General features: G+C 46.1%; 1 protein-coding gene across 7 annotated transcripts in view; it reads left to right on the forward strand.

The window, feature by feature from the left end:
• Positions 1-19512, forward strand: part of LOC135910078 (galactosylceramide sulfotransferase-like) — a 184324-nt gene extending 164812 nt beyond the window's left edge. For 5 of the 7 annotated variants that reach the window (XM_070537788.1, XM_070537783.1, XM_070537785.1 and 2 more), the window contains 4 exons: positions 8017-8144; positions 11163-11363; positions 12908-13343; positions 14049-19512. In XM_070537788.1, coding sequence (XP_070393889.1) covers positions 8074-8144; positions 11163-11363; positions 12908-13343; positions 14049-14612 — 1272 coding nt within the window. In that variant the 5' untranslated portion in view covers positions 8017-8073 and the 3' untranslated portion in view covers positions 14613-19512. The remainder of the gene's footprint in view (positions 1-8016; positions 8145-11162; positions 11364-12907; positions 13344-14048) is intronic. The other 2 variants (XM_070537789.1, XM_070537787.1) reach the window with 1 other exon arrangement.
• Positions 19513-19911: the final 399 nt, after the last annotated feature.

Here is a 19911-nt window from a genome sequence, read left to right on the forward strand (position 1 = left end):
ATCCTAGGAAATGGCAGCCCTTTAAAGAGCTCTTATTATCGATCCATCTTCGTCATTAAGCTGTGAGAAAAAAAGTAAACTGGCGTGTAACCCACTGAGTTGTAGCATAAGCTGGAAGTCCCTATTTTTTACGCTGGTTCAGGCTGTTTATTTAGTATTGTTATTTTGATTGCGTTATGGTGAACACACCGGTGAGGGGCATAAGCAGCGACGCCCCGGGATCTCGATCTAAGCGGCCAGGCATGCGTCTCGTCCGCCCCGATGCGCGACGACCTATTGATTGTCAACGGACGGCTTGCTGCTCACAGCAGCGTGACATACTCCGCGGGGGAGCGACGCGTCCACCTCGCGGCCGGTCTAGCGGGCTGTGCTGGATTGGCGATGCGGAGCGTCAGGACGGCTGGCACGATGGGCGGACGAGCGCAAGCCATGGCATCGGTCAGAACCATCCCACAGGAGAGGCTGAACTCTCTTAGAGACATGTAAACGTGAAGTTCAGCGCGGTTGTGCTTTTCGTACATAGAGCAGTTTTAAGACCCTCTTCCCTTATAATCCTATCTTAAAGATTCGTTTTTGTTATTTTATCAATTGATGAAATACGTTTGTCACAGGTCGTCGACACGCGCTTGGCTTCTAAGCGTTCGACGTACGTTCTCATGCTTATATATAGGAAAAGGGCACAGCTGAGAGCACAAACCGGGCTTATTCGACCGTGCCATAAAGATGCCTATAACCAAGGTTAAGGCAGCCCTGTAATTATTATCAACGACTACGCGCAATTACACAACAGTTGCAGTTACCTTCCTAACTATGGTTACAATAAATTCAGGGTAGATGCCTAAGTTTGCTACCTGGGAGATTGTCTGCGGCTTGCTCATATTTTTCTAATCTTGACAAAAAGCTAGAAACAAGCAGTGGCTCGATGGAAATGGGGAACGTCTAGCTAAGGAAGTTTGTTTCTGTCAAGACATTTGAATCGTTCCAGGATGCTTATGGCAGGACTGACGTATGTCTGAAAGGAGCACTGTTTCTTGTTTGGCATACCGGTTCATTGATAATGCTACCCGAATAACTAGCTTTTATTTATTCCGCATCGCTATTTCGCTCTTTGGCTGTCAAAAAATAATGTCTGCAATTCATCCACGACAAAATTACTTCAAATGGCAGTCCACAAAACAGTAGCCGAGCTCGTAGAAGCCCACCTATCCAATCAAAGGGTACGCCTTAGCCAGACCAAGGCGGGCAGAAGCGTCCTTCGCAAGATCGGATGGCAAGAATCGCACTACACCCGCCACGGTCAATTACCCGAAAAGTGGACTGAGAAGCTGGAATGCAAACTACTACCGCGCAGCATGAACCCCACAAGGCACGCCGGATGACGCGACGCCCGGGCAAGAGCCACCTCCAGGACCGTGGAGCAAGACGACACTGTCCTATACAAAGACGCCTCTCTGCCCAAATGCTCCACGAGGGCAACAGTCGTGGTCACCAGGCTGGACACGCTCGTCACCTGCGCGTCAATCAACACTGCGTCTTCGGAGGAAGCAGAAGAAGCGGCGATATTCCTCGCACTCCTGCAACCTAACGTCACCAAGATCGTCACAAGCTGCATACAAGAACTACAGATCTTGCTGAGGGTCCCTTGCGGTACTATAAATCCTCGGAGAAGCTAGGCCTCCTAAACAAATAATCGAACTAGTTTGGGTCGCGGCGCACTCCTCAGTTGAGGGCAACGAATATGCTCTTCAACAGACCCGAGTGCTCAACTCCCGGGCTACCGAGGAGGATGCAAGGGGATGGCAACCCATCAACAGTTAATAGATATAGTCAAGTATTACAGAGACGACAGGAAGACATCCTCACACCCCCAACACTCCTTGACAAGAGGCGACCAAACAATATACAGGCAAATCCAAGCAGGATCCTTTCCCCACCTCTGCCTCCAGAACAGTATATACCCAGAAAGACACAAGAACACATGACCTCACTGCGATGCACTAGGCACCCTCCGGCACGTCATGGGAGATTGCAAATTCTCCAAAGATCACCCCCCACCTATACCCATATCTAGCCCCCCTACTATCCCCACCCTTTCCGGGCGATGGGAGATCATGATATCCAGCGCCGCCCTGCATGACCAGCTCAGACTCATCCACACGGGCCAGACGGCCTTGGAAGCATATGGAACCCGTAAAGCGGGAGCCACCTCATCAGGCGCTTAACGCGCTCCATTTAATCATGGGTCAATAAAGTTGTTTCTCTCTCGCGCGCGCGTTAGACTATGCTATTTTCCTCGTTGAGGTGTAAAAAATATTAACGGCCATCTCTCACTTTCTTGCTGGTATATAAGCCGCACAATATGTCTGAGATTGTTGCTAAGGGCATTGCTAAGCACCTACATAAAATAGGTCCGCGTTTGCGAGCTCACCGTGTCCTTTTTTAAACGTAAATTTCAGAGGTAGGCAAGTATCAACTTTATCGAATCTAATTCGAATAGTAGGTATCGAATATCGAATATTTAAACGCATATATTTACCGCAGGAATCATGTAATTATAGAACTACATTCCCTTCTGTGCACTATTTATGCAGCTGAACAACGTGTTGCATTATGCTGGGTGCCTGGACATGGAGGCATTGAGAGTAATATGCTTGCCGATGGACACATAGCTATGCCCATAGCAACGAAGGCTCGCAACCCTCCCATGGCTGTCGCAGTCATAGATTTGAAACCTTTCCTGCGGAAAAAACTAAGAAGCGTTTGAGGACACCTTTGGGATGCTGAAACTTCTAATAAGCTCCACTTGATTAAAACACCTTAAGGAATTTGGCCATCAACAACGAAATAACGGGAAGCCGATGTCATGTTAAGCCAGTTGGGAATAGAACACACGTATGGCACCCACAACTAATTGTTGTTGGGTGCCATACTTGGTAAATGTAGTGATAGGTAGGCCATCCTCCGCGTCTTACTGAAGCGCAGGGATGCAGACGTTGAAAAGAAAAAAAAAACCTCAGTACCCTTCCACTCTGTGAAGAAGGATGACTAGCGCAGCTGTGTATGTGGGACCCATAATGGCGAACTGCACCTCCGCCTAGGGTCGGCCCGGCATTGTCCTGTCACGGGATCGGCCCACGTAGGGGGCCGATCGTAGGGGTTTTTTGCCCACGTAGGGGTTTTTTGCTTACCATGCCAATAACGAAACGAAAATTTACTTGGACGGTAGAGATATACAGCTTCGCTGTAAAAACATTTTCATCTAGCTTACAGACATATCCAGCAATGTTTCTCGGTAAGGAACTGTTCTTTAACGCAAAATCAGCTTTAGATGTCATCCAGGAAATCCGCTTACCACATATTATCAGCCCTAAGAATTTGTAACACGGCCTCTCTTGTTGGTGCATTTCGCATAGCGCACGCCTCCAGGCCCTTACTTTGTAAGGGCCCTGATGAGGTAGCTAGTAGGGCTACTGATAGTGACATATTTTGGTATGTCAAACCCTTCGTAGCATATCTTTCATTTTCGTTGAGCATATTATTTTACATGCTATGTATCATTGGCATATCTATATTACATACATACTTTAAACACTCTACAGCGAATTTTAGAGGCCACTATACAGCCGTGTCACATATAAACCTTTGATATTACCCATAGCACCGACCACAACATAACATTTCTTGGCGCTCTTTGGCGACCTCATGCCCTTGCGCCATAACTCCAGGACAACATTCATTTGGACTAGATGGTGCATACTTGAATTAGAAAGGAACAGGGCCAACTAAGATGATCACGAGAGGAAGAACGACATAGGACAAGCACTTGTCCTGTGTTGTTCTTCCTCTCGTGATCGTCTTAGTTGGCGCTGTTCCTTTTTTATTGCGCCATAAACCCCATTAATCATCACACTAGTTTCGGCATAGTTATAGGTGCCACATCTTTTGTGACTAATGCAAAAAAGACAGCTACCTCTCAAGGAGAAATACTCAGTTTTAAATGAAAGCTCATAAAACATTGTCATGAAAAAAAAAAACTAGAAAAAAACGCACAAATGGTTTATCAACACTTTTAGAGCTTGCTTGCAAACAAGTTTTCCACGTATGAATTTCTGCTGTATGAATAGTGCTTTCAAAAAATGTTAAATAAATTATTGTCGAAAAATTATTAGAATAGATGTAAAAAGAAGAAAAAAAGCTTCTGAAGGACTTGTGTGCCGTAAACACGTATAAAAGGGCTCGTTGCTAGGAAAGCATCACGGGTCGTAGCGTGAAAGGTATAAATGCTTCATGACTAGACTGCCGGAAACACAAAATGACAGCGCAGACTCAAAGCAAAACGCGCAGCCTGTCATGTAGGATTTAACCGCGAAACCTAAAACAAAGCTTTTATTATTCGTTGTTTGTGCATTGCTTTGAAAAACTTTTGTCGTTGTTTCAGAACGCTAACACGACTTCAACAGTTTGTGGTTGGTAGATATTTAATTAGTTTCGAATATTCGAAAATACCGAATGGTTCATGTGTAATATTCGATTCATATTCGAAACTTCGAATGTTCGATCACCTCTAGTAAATGTATTTTCAAACGTTGTGATGGTTTTTCCCTCATAGATGGTATTATTGCGGTGAAGCACGCTTGCGGTGCTTGGTAGAACTGTACTGCCGACAGTTCATAAAACATCGGGTTCTGGCATATATACCCCTCGATGGCAGTAAAATTGCAAAGAGCGTGTATTTGTGCAAAGTGTTGTACTGAAAAAAATGAAGGAATAAAAGCGAAACGAAAGTTCAGCCTTACCGTCGAAGCTCTTTCTTAAATTGTCAGTGACTAGTGTAGTATGGGCTTAGTTGCGTGCAACTGGGGCTGTTGCATGTAACCAAGCTATTCACGCACCCACGTCTTAAAATACTCACATGACAACGCATTCCCGGCGAATTATTGGACGCTGCAGCGTTCATGTTTCATTTCCTTCAAATTGTTACCGTACGCATGCGAAACAGCACGTCATATCATCTCACTTCCAACACCGTGCGCAGCCTCGAAGATTGAAGAAATTGAATATCATTCGAGCGCAACTTTCGTAAATTAAGACAACTTTATGCATGTACCGCGGCGCTTGTAACACTAATGAAAGGTCATGCTAAAAGACATGCGGAGACAATGCTAAGCCTGGCCGAGATATCCTACATTCATGCTCACACGCGAATAAAGACACGCAAAGAATCATCGCTGCCGATGCTACACCTGTTTCTGTCTACCAGCATTTGTAACTCACGCCATCTATGCGAATTATGTCTCCATGCTATCTCGTGTCTCATGCTCGTAACAACCCTGGCACGCGGCGTCCTCTTCTGCATACGGATAGCGCGTACACAGTTCCTTAACCGCGCGCGCACTCAAGGCTAGCGTGTCTTAGGCCATCTCCGGCGAACACGCTACTTGCGGCCGTTGCCTGAGAGCGCAGCGAGCGAAGCGAAATCGCATTTTCCTCGTGCCTTCCTCTGCATGCACTTGATCCCAGACGGTGGAAACGGATAGAGAGGTCTGCGCTTCGGCAAACGAGCCACGGTGCCTCCATTTCTGTGCAGTGGTGCCGAAGCTATAGACCGCGTCATACACTGAGACACGCGCACGTGCACACACTTCGTACTCAGTGCGGGGATTCATGCTCGTTTTGTTTGAGGGTGGTCGTTTGTTAGAGGATGATCGAAGGAAGCATCTGTGACTACTGCATGCGCGTCGCACGGGGAGCCCGCGCGATGCCCCGGTAGAGCACTGGTCTTGGGCCACGTGCTCACGCTTCGCTTGCTCGATGACGATGGGGTACTGTAAGTACCCGAATACCCTATATGCGTGATTGTACATGTCAATCGTTGATAATAATTTATCGACTTTTGACTTCCAGAATATTTCCCGAGAGACACAGCAGCGAAGGGTCTCAAATAATGTTGATCAAGCGGTATATTTTAGCCTGACGCCAAAGTCTAAAGGCGCGAGGGTTTTACCATTCACCCAACTTTCTATCCTTTTACCATTCACCCATTGCACATCCATCCTCACACACCCTCCCTAACCCCTCCACCCCCCCCCCCCCCCCCAAGAAGAAAGAAACAATTGCTATAGCCGCGAATCGAGCTCACAACGTCGTGATGGATTGTTTATAATTTAATGTTGTGTTAGAAGACGCAAACGCGACCTTACTGCTCTGCGTAATCGTGACCGCATTCTAACACGAATCTGAGCCAGGAATGGAATTTTCGTTCGCAATTAACTGTCTCCTAGCATTGACTGCGCTGCATGGGCTCGGCGAGACGGAGTATGGCGATGGTCCCTCCTGCTTTCTGGCTGATTTGATTAGGGCTGCTGGAGGCCTGGGTCACACGTACACAACGGGTCGTTGGGCTCTTGGCCTCGTCCGCTGCCATCTCGGGATACACGCTGCGTCTCGTATACCCCCTGTTCTCCCGTTTATTTGTCCCGCCTATGTTGGTGCGGAAAGTCTTATAGAAGAAGCCGGCCTCCTTTCAGCGCATACCTCGTGAAAGCCGATTGGAGATGAGGATTGTCGTTAATGTGAACATTAACGCATGATATTTGCGCGTTGATAAACGACACGATCGCAAATTTATATTTCGTTAGTACTGTGCAGTCTGGAGAAACTTCAAGTTGAACACTGTAGGGTTAATCTAGTACAAGATCCTCTTGCGCAACTTCTTTTTGTAAGAACGTATGAAACAAGCGCCAGTTTTGGTAATCGTTTATTTCTTCTATTCTGCGCCGTCAGTTTGACGGTGCAGAATTGCTATCATCGTAGCTACAAAGAGACAGAGCACTACGAGAAGCTGATCACATCAAATTGCTTGATATTATGCAACGTGGTTACGAATAAACTTTTCCATAGCCTGGCGGACGTTTTGTAACGGAGCGTAGTTATCGACTTTCCCAGCCCAAAATGTTAATTACATTCAAGCGATGCGCAATGACGAATATTTTGCTTCTTTTGCATCGGCTGCCATCATAATCGATTTCGCCGTCGAAATCGTACAACTCTGTACATGTTGTAAAAACAAACATTACGTAAAATTTAATTTACCGGTTTTTTCTGCCGGGCGCCTGCATCCATCGGCTGTGCTGAGTGAAAGCAGAGTGATCATAGGCAACAGATTTGGCCGAACTTGGTAGAAATGTGTAGAAACTCTACTATTGCTTATACTACTATTGCGTTTTATTTGATTTCGAACGTGCAGGATTTTGTTATAGTTTCGTGATCCACAACTCTTGCAGGCAGATGCCAGCATGTCTTCAATATTTATTTAAGTTGCAACTTCTCTGCCTACCTCTATAGGGTTGTCACTAGATATATGCCCAGCAGGAGTTTTTCGCTCAATAAAGGCTTTTGCTCAATGAAAAAAGAAAAAGGGAATACGTGTTGGATGGTGCGATTTGAACCATCGACCTCCAGCGCAGCGACCCGATGCTCCATCCATTAGGCTGCAGGCTCATTCATGGCAAGAAAGATCAACAGCCTGACCTCTGTTTTCCTCGCTAAAGGTGGCTCTTTGAAACGTGAGACGCGTGGCGCTTGCGGCGCATGCACATCAACAATTTACTTATAAAAGAGAGAGCGCACCAGTTTCTTCCATCTTATACCCTTCTGTTGTAGCAGCTACAGCTTCCAGACGATATGAGACATGACACCGCCTTTGGGATCGGCCCAGGACGGCGGCGGTCGTGCCTGTGCGGAACTGCAGAGTACAGTAGTGCAGCAGTTGCACAATATGACGAAGCGTCCACAACACAATAAAACAGCAAGCACTGATTGGGTAAAACACACGCACACAGATTACAAGAGTGCTTACTTTGACAGTTTCTGAACAATTATTTTGTTTGTTCAGACGATAATAACGACGGTGACGGTAATGATTATGATGAGGATGTGGTGAACAAGCTGTTGTCAGTCGAAGTTATTGAAGCACTAACTGCAGTGTGGTTTTATTTTTCTCTCTCCATTTTACAGAACAGCCTGCGGAAATGGGACCTGCGGAAGTGGGCGGTCTTCGCGGTCCTGCTGTTGATGCTCGTCTCCCTGCACATGTACGGCGTTCAACAGTACAGCCTCGCCACCAGGGCGGTCTGGTACAAGAGGTCGGTGCCATGCAGAGACCCGCCCCGCGTGTGTCCCCTGTTCAATAGCAGCATGCATTCACTGTTGTGTGGCACGTTGCCCCCCTAATTGGATTCGACCGCGTCTGCGATCCGCCAGCATCGCGAACTGAAGTGCGTGAAGACGTGGTCGGTTGGCGCTTCAGGGCCAGTGAAAGGACCGCAGTAATTCGGCCTGTAATGATATAGGGTGCACTTTAACTGAAAGAAAACTACTCAAGTACGTAGACGTGAAGATGCGCAATAAATGCTTTCCTGGGTGACCGCTGAACTCATTTGAATACTTGGGATTGTTGGCAGGAAATGATTGGTTCTTTTTTAAATGTAAACTCACATTCGCATAAATTTACGAATACTGAAAGCAATTTAACGTAGAAAAAGTTGTTTCCAGCTCAAGGCAAGCAACGAAAACACACATCGCAACTCCTTAAACGCAAAATCGGATATCTTGTAAAATGTGCAAATGTACCATTTTAATTATCAATTTACGTGAAGCAGTATTCTACAAATACAATTAACAAAATATCTACATAACAAAGCATGGTATGCGCTATATTTTTTTTTACGCTGTAGGCGCTCTGTCATATGTTTGCAATATTGCGATCTAGGATTTTTCTTCTTCTTTTTCTTTATAAGCTACAGTTCCAAATATTCTGAAATTTTGTGTTCCAGAAATTTTTCCATCTTTATCAATACTTATGAAAGCTTTGATGGCCTGAACAAGAAGTAAGCTGCTTGAAGCTGCCTCTAGAATTTTTAATTTTTAATTTTATTTGCAACAAACTTCGCCAAAGTCAGTTGAGTGGTTGCCAAATAATAAAGAGCATTTTTATATTCTGCTTGTACTTGAACAGAGAAGATACGAGGAAAGGCTTCCACCGTAGCTCCCTTTTGTTGTGAGCGAATTTTGTGCAGGCCAGATAACAACGAAAATGCGAAATACAAGCGATGAGGACGCTGTAGGATTATTAAACGTGCTTCCTTGACGAAATCATATATTGTGCTAGCCATACCTTCCAGAATCTTTTGCATAATTAATCTCTAGAAGAATGGCTGTGAAGGACGCGTAAAAGCTTGAGGCAGGTGCGGGAGCAATAGAGTCAGTACCGCGATTGTTCAAGCGTGAGAGCGGCTGAGAAGAGAGATGTTAGCGATGCCTCGATCTCGCCTTGCTAATATTTTGTTCTTTTAATGACTACTTGGAGGGCTTCAGCCAAGTAACGTGCCCACTTAGCCAGATTTATTGTTTACGTTCACTGCTCCAACGAGTGTCGATTATGTTCTCACTGTCCTTTGAACTAAACAGTCTGGAAACATTGTGTTCCTGGAGAAATTGAGAAACCGTGTAGTTTGTGGCTGCTAGGCAAGAATAGTCCGAACGCCTCGCTTATTCTTTTATAGACAAATATCGGGCAACGTCCATGAATCAGCTGGCTCGAAAGCGGACTACGTCGCGAGAACCACGTCAAACTCAATGCTGCATATTGTCACGTGATTCGTATATTCATCAGCATTCTCAACATCAGCATCAGCAGTTTCTCAGCATCAGTATTTCCTGTATACAGGAAATACTGGTGTTGAGAAACGGGCGCTTTTGCTTCAAGTAACAGGTGGATTTTTTTTTCAAATATTCTTTACTGAAAACAAATCCCGCACCTGAGAATGGTCTCACTTGGCTAACGGTGAGCCACCGGTCCTGGTCTCTGTGTCGCATGCTGTTTGGGACAATGCATGGCAAAGACTGCATGTGCAAGACTGCCTTCGGAAATGAATCGAATGATGTTAAGTCCTCGCACAATCTACGTTTTTTGCATTAGTGCGAAGCTTGGGAAATATGTAACGTATGAGCCATCTACAGAAAAAAAAAAGAAAATGCTTGCCCACACGATGTTATTGTCGATATGTGTCAAATGAAAATGAATTGTTACGCTCTCTTGGGCACAACGTGGATTGTGCGAGGTGATATAGTCTGTTCGTTTGTGTCTTCATGTAAAGCCCGTGTATACAGAATCATCAATCAAGACAGTTCTTTCAGATGCACTACGAAAGAATGCGTAAAGCTGTCAGCGTTTTCAAGTAGTCACACGATCCTTCAACTCCAGCTGCTGCTACATATTCTGACCCGCGCAAGCAACTTCAAGGCACCACTGCCTGCCTTCAGTCAGAGGTCCGCACTCAGGTGGCGTCACACTGCCGCCGCAAATAGTAAAATTCAAGCGCCGGTATGGCGGCGCGATCAGGCGGATGCATCAGTGAGTCGTACAGAAAAATGTGGCAAAAGGCTGCATGCATTTTATTTCATGTCGAAGTGCAGCATAAATATTTTTTTTGTCATTGTGGCTGCTGTGCATTAACAGCCGCATACTGTAGCCTACCAGTTCACGGCACGGGAAAGACAGCACAGTATACTTCCTGCCTCACATACCAGAAGCAAATGCAGTGAAGGCGAGAATTTTCCAAACATGCGATTCGTGGAAATAATACTCGCGAGGACCGTGCAGGGGAGCCTTTGTATGAAGTTGCGTCCTCCTTATGCTGAGTTAGCTCAAACAACGTTGACATTGAACAGAACTTCCACAGAAACGAAGCCTCGGCCCTTGTTTCCTGTTTTCTAAAGCACACCTCATTAATATAATTGATCTGAATGAGTGTCGAATTTGGTTATGAATATCACGGAACAGGAACACTCCAGGAGAACAAAAAAAAAACAGTGAAGTTTACCTCAGATACGATCGTCTTGACGTTTCGAATATAAGCACATATCATAATCATAACAGCAAGGAATTTTTTTAATGCACGAACCGCCTGTACAAGCGGATTTGACGTACCTAGCATAAAGATTTTATTAAAATATTTCTTTTAGTTTAACTTTGAAGACTTATATAGCAACAGCAGTGGAGCCGTAAGAAATGAAAGCGTGTAAAACACTTTTCCCGGCATGCATGCGTGCTTCGCTGTGGCGCTTTTCGGAACCGCGCGCCCGTCTCGGCCGGCTCGCAGATTCCTGACCAACCGGACGCGCTTCTCGAACGAGTGCCGTGGTTGCTGCCGCCCCGCGCTGAACGTGTTCCTGCTGAAGACTCACAAGTGTGCCGGCTCCACGGTGCAGAACGTGCTCATGCGCTTCGGCGACCGGCGCAACCTCTCGTTCGCCCTGCCCAGAGAAGGCAACTACTTCGGACATCCCAAGCCCTTCTCTCTGTGAGTGCTGCAAATGGCTTTTGCGCGCACGCGAAGCTCTGGAGACGTCTGTAAGACGTTGCCGTTGCACAGTGCATGCTGTTTAAAACCTTCCCTATGGTTTTCTCATTGCTGGGGCAGGCCAATTGCCGCTTTCGCTTACTTTCACATTTCTTAATTCTTCCCTGTAAGGACATGTCACAAGGACGCTGATTTTGATCTGAAACATAACGTTATTGAAGAGGAAATGGACAATACCTTGAGAGCTTGCGTCAGCATAAAAGCTCGCTGGCTTGGTGTGCCATGCAGGTCCAGATAAACTGTACCGTTTGTAGGTATGTCAAGGTGACGGCTGCCTTGAGCCACCGGGAATGAGTGGAGTAGGGAAAGGTTGGTGAAGGTGATAAGGAGGATGGCATTCTTAAACTATGTTCTTGTTGTGGACACATGAGTGTAGTAGTCACAGGCTGTGGTTGGTGTAAGTGTGTTGTAAAACTCATTAAAAAAGTGTTTTTTTGAAACAGCGTCGCGAGCGTAGAAAATGCCAGTCTTAGCTATTCGTGGCTACCATTTCGTCAGTTTTTTTATGTTTGCCCTTATAAAGTCTGCGTGATGAATGTCAGAGGTTATTTTTCGTCGTCCTGAAAAAATTTGTCTTCGCTATCACTGCTGAGACCTACGCTTTGCATCCCTTCAGCTTGCGTACTCGCACACACGCAGTAGTCTGCCACGATAGCGATGTAAATGGTCAAAGCTCGTTGAGGCATCTAACCTCACCACTTTGCGCATAAATCATCACCACGTTGCGTGTAAGGACAAGCGGCCAGCTAATTAGCAATAACAATTTACATTGGTGGAAATATTAAAATAGCTGATTAGCACGTGGTCATGGGAAATGTCAGCGTTGAAGGAGAAAAGAGACGAAACACGTCCATCGCGACCAAGAAAGATTAACAGGAGCGCCGATATCTTAATTGCAATGCTTCTGGCGCGTCCAACTAATGTCTCGTCGCGGCGCCTAAATTTCCACGACGCTCTCCTTCCTCCGCTTGTCTCCTCCTTTGGTGTCGCCTTTGTACAGTGTTCTTCTTTCACGAGCTGTCAACCTATACAGTCACTCTAGTTAGCGCTTTATGTTACAGCGCTGTGAGAACAGGGCAGGAAGTAAAAATGATCCGCGTGCGAGAAGGCACCGTGCTCTTCTGCACGATCACGCGGATGCCTCCGCGAACGCCTTCACGTGTTCACGCTCTCTGAAGCCGTAAGGAAAAGCGCGATATGCCCATTGTCGCACCTGAGTGCCCCTGGTGTTACTGACGTTCTGAGCGGGCACAGGTGACACGCTGCGTGGTTGTTACTAAAGAGTGTGCTAGCGCCACCCATTACGAAACCAGAATCCACAGAACCGCCTCAATGGGCCAGTTGGCACTACTCTCTGTCTTGCTCGGTGGTCACTACCTTCGGTTGTGCCCTTCCTCGCGTCAGTGGCAGTTCACACACGTGGTTCTTTTAGATGGTAGTGGTCCGGACCTCGTCATAGCACGGGCTGTACAATTCGGTCGCAGGTCCATGATCCCAGCAGACATGATCCCTCCGTGGGGCTTCAACATCTTTTGCCACCACGTGCGCTTCGGCAGCGACGACCTGCGGCGCCTGATGCCCCCGGACACGGTGTTCATCACCATCCTGCGCGACCCGGCGCGCCTCTTTGAGTCCCTGTACTTGTACTACCACCTGGAGAACCATACTGGCGTCTCGCTGGAGGCCTTCCTCAAAAGCGACACCAAACAGCACTGGCTGGACATGCACCGCTACGCTGCTCGCTTCGGCCGCAACCAGATGCTCTTCGACCTCGGCATGGACACCTCGGGCCGCACCAACGACTCCGAGGTGGATACCTTCATCCAGCACATCGAGGAGAGCTTCCACCTGGTCCTCATCGCAGAACTTTTCGACGAGTCGCTCATCCTACTCCGAGATTTGCTCTGCTGGGACACCCAGGTACGAGTGCACGTGGTTTTGCTGGTGCATGCGTGAAATCTGTTATGCTGTAACCAATATTATATGTAGCTGTAGCCGTTGATGTTCACGCGTACTTGCGCAAACGTAAATTGCATACGCAAGCATTTGTTAACTTTCGTTTCATTTATTTTTTTTGTTCTTTCTGTTGAGTCCCCACATGAACTGACAAAAAGTAGCACGATAAACAAGGGACAAGAAAGGGACATTACACGAGCGCCCTTGTCCTATTTCTTTCTCGTCCCTCATTTATCGCGCTATTCTTCGTCAGTATGAAAATGCCAACTCGCCTATCATTGAGTACTTCCAAATACAATAGAAAGGTTGTTGAAGCATATAATACACTCAAAGCACACCCGAACTGCGGCTACCATGCCGCTGTACCTATTTGTGTTTGTGCATATCTTGATCATAACTTATTAGGGGAATATAATGTGAAAAACTCTTCTGATATTTATTTTTTTCCTGGTGGCTTTAAATGAGGACTTTCAACAGACTCAAAACTTAGCCTTCCCGTAGGCACTGCAGTAGTTGCTTTGTTTCTGCATTCAGCTCCACAGTTGAAATTTAATCGCTTTGGATTATTGGGTCTTCCTTCTTTCTCGCTCACCATGCTGCGTAATATCTTAAGTGGGAAGAATGATAGTCGTGTACACAGCGTTTTTCTTTCCTGTTCACCTCGCCCAGGACGTGGTCTACTTCGAGCACAACCAGCGCATGCAAAAAGCGGCTGCCGGCCGCGGCAGCAACAATGGCGTCGACAAGGGTGACAGCGCTCTTCGTCGCGAGATGGAGCGATACAACGCGGGCGACGGTCGCCTGTACCGTCACTTCCGACAGAAGATGGAGCGCCTCATTGACGAATACGGCCGCAAGCGCATGCGTCAGGAGGTGGACGGCCTGAAGTTGTGGAAGAGCCTGCTCTACGAGCACTGCGTTGAGAAGCTCGATTCCGGCCGCACGGTTGCGTACGAGACGCGCGAGTACAGCGACGACGTCTACAGCATTGTTCTACGTTCGGGAGTCAACAACCGACTCTGCCTGGACATGGCGCGCGCCGAGCTCCCGTACACCGAGAGACTCCGGCGTAAGCAGAGGCTCCTGGCGCGCAGCAGCCACTGGTGGACACTGCCGTGGTCATCCGGGGACGGAGCGCCAGATGAACCGGCAGTCGCCAGCACGCGGGGTCAACTGCTCAGACGGGCGGTCAGTGCCAGGCAAAGAGCGCGTCGGCGTGTGGCCAAAGGTTGACCGGCGCGTGGTCGGAGCTACCGGCGAACGACTCTCAGCTACGAATGTCAGCGCTGCCACCGCTGTCGGGAAATGGGCTTCCAGTCTCCTCACCAAAACTTGGCTCCAGCATAAGTCACAAATTAGTCGAGGTATGAAGAGGGCTGGCCCCGGCGCTAGCCATTTCAGTATCGGGTCTTCCTCGGCCCGTAATTCGCCGGGAAGAGCAGTCTCAAGTGGCTACGAGGCTTGCAGCCTGCTGGCCAGGAAGTGGCTGGGGCATGAGTTCGCGGATGATTCGAGCTTCGAAGATAGCCCCAGCTCCAATGCCAAGTGTTCTGGCATGCGCTTCGTATGGCCAAGTATTTGTCAGCAAAAGCAGTTGCGAGTGACCAAAAAAGCTCAATGTGTGACCCTGATTTCACACAATGGTTCTGGAGTCTCGCTTCCGAAGGGTAGTTGTAGCACTGGTCTCCAAGTCAGTCACTTTAAGCAGAAAAGGATCAAATATATACATCCGTGCAGCATTCCATGAAACGGGCTCTGCAAGACTTCAAGTGCTTCGAAATGAAGTCCAGCAAGTTCTTTGTGAGCCTGAAGGTGTCTTCTGCTCTGCATTTCATGCATGTGCTGTGCCTGTGATAATCAAGGGCTTGTGATATGCCCTTCTGCCAGCAGTTTGCTGTGATTCGGCTCACTGCTGAAAATGTTATCAGTGCTGAGGAAGGACATAGGGGACATGATCTGCTCATTGAAGACATTGAACATGCGTGTGTAGGATATGTCTGTATGCTTGCAATTTATAAGGACTACATTGTTTAGGACATGTGTATTAGCTTGTGCATGTGTGTGTATAGACGTGAAATTCAGTGGTGTGGTGCTTAGGCATGGTGCAGCTTCTCGCTGCCACTTAATTTGTTCTGTGCTGTACATTGTTAGTCAGTCAATCAGTCAATTCTAGCATATCTGTGTTGTGAATGTGGTCTTCGCTAAATGCAGGAGTGTAAATGTGAACATTACAAGAGCAACTAGTTGTTTTATTCCAATGGGCTGCTGAGACATCGACAGTGTATGACAGCAATCTAGGCTTCGAAATTGTTTTTTGAAAGATGCTACCATACCATCAGTCTGGACCAAAATACCGTTCAATGTTGATATCTCACTATGTGTCAACACATGTTGTGTGTAGTTTCCTGTCACAGTATATCACAATTGAAATTAACAAGGCAGTGGCTAGTATTAAATCGTAATGTAATGTTGAGCTGAACTATAAAGCTCTTGCGAGCAAAGCTGTGTTAGAGCATGTGCTCCTAATATGAAAATGTTTTCATTTCTGCTTGTTAGTTTCAAACAGTGGTCTTCCTGGGTTAATCTCTGTTTATAGCTCAGATTTTTTACTGACACCAAGGATATTACTTATGTATTTTATGTTTCAAGTTGACTGCCGTCATGGTATTCAATATTCAGTGCACTACACATAGAAAGAAGTGTTCTACGCTTCTCGTAAGTAACTTGGATGGCATAAGTTGATACATCGTGACCTTAAGGTGACGAATAGTTGAAATTTTGGCATGGGCAACCAGCACGACAAACTGTGTAGTCTTCGAATGGGAGGTCGTCTTTTCTTAAGTCATTCTCGCTTGTTGAAAATGCCTTTCTCATTCATTCTATGTTTGTAGAACACAACAAACTTTTCTTTGTTTTCATTATGTGGCTATCACCAAAATCGTGCGTGTGAAGTTTTCTGATTGCAAGAGCGCACTATTGTACTGTTAATTGAGTTTCCTCCTTTTTTATATTTTGCCCTAGATTGGTTCATTTTTGTAACATCATGTGAGAGCTTTAACAGATGTTAATGTTCTTTTGTCGTGCAGCTTCTCGTTGTAATACACAGCATCCAAAAGTAACAGTTGCACGTTATGCTTTATGGCATTAGAATCTCAATTTCAAACCACACGCTGTTCCACAAATATGTGCACTCTCAAGTTCACATGCTATTGTTGAAGGACCATGCAGCTACTGACATCAAACCCTTCAGCTCATTCCTATAACAGAAAGCCTGACCAGCATTTTCTGAAACAAGTTTCTCTAGGTGTTATCACAATAACCTCTCTAGGCCACAGAAAGCAAGGTCACAAATGTTGCAGCGCATGCTGTATTAGTAAATATAGTCAATTTAAAGGGACCCTGAAACGATTTTGGCGATTTTCTACAAACGTACTGAGTCGTTAGAGTAGGTTCTTCTGATCATTAATTGATGCATCTAAGTGCTCTGCGTAAAGCGTGTAATTTATTATAAGGTTTTAAAAATACACATCGCTGCCGATCGCAGCGCACTGCTCGGCGGAATTTTAAGCCGCCCCTACCCATATGATGCAAATAACCCATATTACGTCACATGGGCGAGCTATCTGATTGGCTGACCAGGGCGCGTGGTCGATAATTTTTCCAACTTTATGGTGAACAAATGATGCTCGTAATAGTTGGAATGTTAGTTACTTTGTTTTTGTAAAAAGAAAATAACTTAAAGAGAATACACAAGAATAGTTTTTTAGTACACTTCAGCACTTCCGGCACACAGCAAGTGTCGTCTGCTTGTGTTACAACGTACTCCATTTTGACGAGAGCTCAGCGGTCAGAGTCGGTCTCAGTCTTTTCGCGAGCACTATGATTCGACCTTGTTGCCTTGTGGACTGCAAACCTAGCGACCTGCAAACCGCGAGTCCAGTATTAGGGCAAACGCAAGCGCAAGGGGACAGGGTCTGGCCGCTTGACTGTGCCGGGATGAGCCACGAGATGAGCAGAAGGGCAAATGTGAACGGTCTGCACGGTGCAGCCACCTGGTGGCACAGAGCTCAACCATACACAGTAGCAGCAACGAAGTGTATTCTTTGCTGCTGGTGTGTATTTTTCACAGGAGTGTAATCATCAACAGGTTGATTTATAAATGTTTAAAATGCTTAACACTTGGTTAGAGCAATATTAGCGCTTTGTTTGACTGGTTAAGCGCTGCGCCAGCAAGTGTCTGGACCGTGCAGACCGATCAGGCTGCTCACGTACGTCTACGCTAAAGTTCCTTCATCAGCTTGAGTTTATGCCTCTAGTCATTTGCCGAAATGACCAGCTTGCCTGTTTTTAGCGGAGTACCGGACACGTTCGGCGCTACGACAGAATGCTCGCAACGCACGCTGCTTCGATAGCTCTCGGTCGACGGCCAAGCGGCTAGCGGAGAGATCTCGCGCGGGAGGGGGCGTGCTCCTAAACAACCGGAAGTGAGCGATGTGACGTCGCATCGTGACGCTGAACCAGTGAAGGCGGAGCTTAGAGCCGCTCGCTCGGCGAGCGAGTTGAGGAGGAAAAGCAGAGCTAGGGAGGAGGGTAACTTCTAATCGCTTGCAGCTCCATTAATACGTAACGCTTCACTTAAATTGTGGTGCGAATGTTCTACTTAAGCTGTACCCTACGCGCCTACAAAATTTGTCCGAACCGTTTCAGGGGCCCTTTAAGACCAATGCTTTCAGACACAGTTGGACTTATGTACAACAAATTCTTGTGCTTTGTGTTTTCTTCTAAGTTTTAGTGACAAACAAAATTTTAAAACAGTTTTTTACAGCAGCACGATCATTTTGCTCATGTCTTGTGATTCAGTATTGTGCATGGTGAAAATAGACTGGTCTCGGTAAAACTACCGCTCATCGTGGTATGGCTCCGCCTGATGCCCTGTGAAGAATAATGGAAGTAGTGTCTCCTTAGCATTTAGGTATTTTCCTTTTGCCTCTGTCACTTGTCACCGCAGTATTTGCAGTCGTGTTTAAATGACTATTCACAATAGCCACAGAATAATTCTTGCAGCTGCATGTGGAAGAAGTTAGGGTTGCAGTGCACGATATATGTCATTAGAATTCAATTGCACTGCAGGGGTATTTAGCTGCATATTCGAACTCGACACGAAGTGATCAGCAAGAAAATAATAAAACTTACGAGGAAACGCAAGCGGTTCTGATGAACTTTGTTGTTTCGAGCCAGTATACTCATAAATCTTCACAATACGAAGTGCCCATTACGGGATACATTCGCTGAAGCGAGAGGACTTCCACTAGCGTAAAATAATAGATGACGTGTACATACTACCTCTCCTCGGCTCCTTTCTTAAAGATATTGCCAGACTTGTTAGCACTGCTTTCTTTTTCTTCCTCTCACTGCCAGTCATCCTGCAGTAATGTGTGTGCCGTGTTGATGTGAGCCTACTGTAGCAAAAATAATTGCATGAGGTATTCTTCGGATTTCAAGCACCCCACACTTAATTCGTATGAGTCAGCATCGTAGCCTTGAATCCCTTGTGCTGCTTGTTGGTCGTATTCACGATAGGTGAATGGGAGGACAGATGTCTGCACTTCAGATGGCATCACTAATGTGCTGCTCCAGTCGCAATTCTTGTTAACCTACTTACTGGCGCTTGTTACTGAGTGGTCAACGGCTCACTTAACTGTGCTGAGAACTTCAGGTTTTCCTCTACCTTTCCATGAAGAAGGCATGCTTTCACATTTTTCTAGAATTAAACATCTACAAAAATTATTGGTTCCGATTTTTGGCACAAGCATTGAACATCCATAACGATTTTTTTTTACATGTTTGGGAACATGCGTGAATTGGTGTCTACAACTGTCGAATGTGGTAACACCACCTGTGTAGAAGAGCTTGCTGAAATATGGCATCAGCCTGTGTGATCAGATTGAGCAACGGACTATGGCGCAACGGCGTAAAGAAAGCACCGATCGAGATTTCTGCGGTTTCGCATCTGCGTGGTGCTTGATGCTGACGTCATATACACCGTTAAATGGAGCCAAATGACACAATAAACGACGTTAGCCTTATGGACTGCTGTTATATTTTTCCGAAGCTGTGTATATATATATATATATATATATATATATATATATATATATATATATATATATATATATATATATATATATATATATACACACACACACTGTCAGGGCCTGTTCGGTGGTAAAAAAGGACATGCATTAATGCATCCTTTCAAATCTGAAGTAATTAAAGCACCTCCTTTCCCCCTAGAATAAAGTAACACCCGTCCCCACTTTCTTCGTAATATGGTTGAGAGTGGGAAAGGGAATTATGTACGTATAAGTAGGTTATTAAACTCGAAAATCGTAAGGGAAGTCTGAATTTACTTTCCAAAGTTTTATCGTGCCTAAACTACACTTCCGATTATGTCACTGCGTTCCGTCGTAGATGTCACGGTATTCTTCCAGTTTTTATGCATTTCTCGGCCCAAGAGAGGTGACAAAAGTGA

The sequence above is a fragment of the Dermacentor albipictus genome, chromosome 4 (assembly GCF_038994185.2).
Source record: "Dermacentor albipictus isolate Rhodes 1998 colony chromosome 4, USDA_Dalb.pri_finalv2, whole genome shotgun sequence".
Lineage (NCBI taxonomy): Eukaryota > Metazoa > Arthropoda > Arachnida > Ixodida > Ixodidae > Dermacentor > Dermacentor albipictus.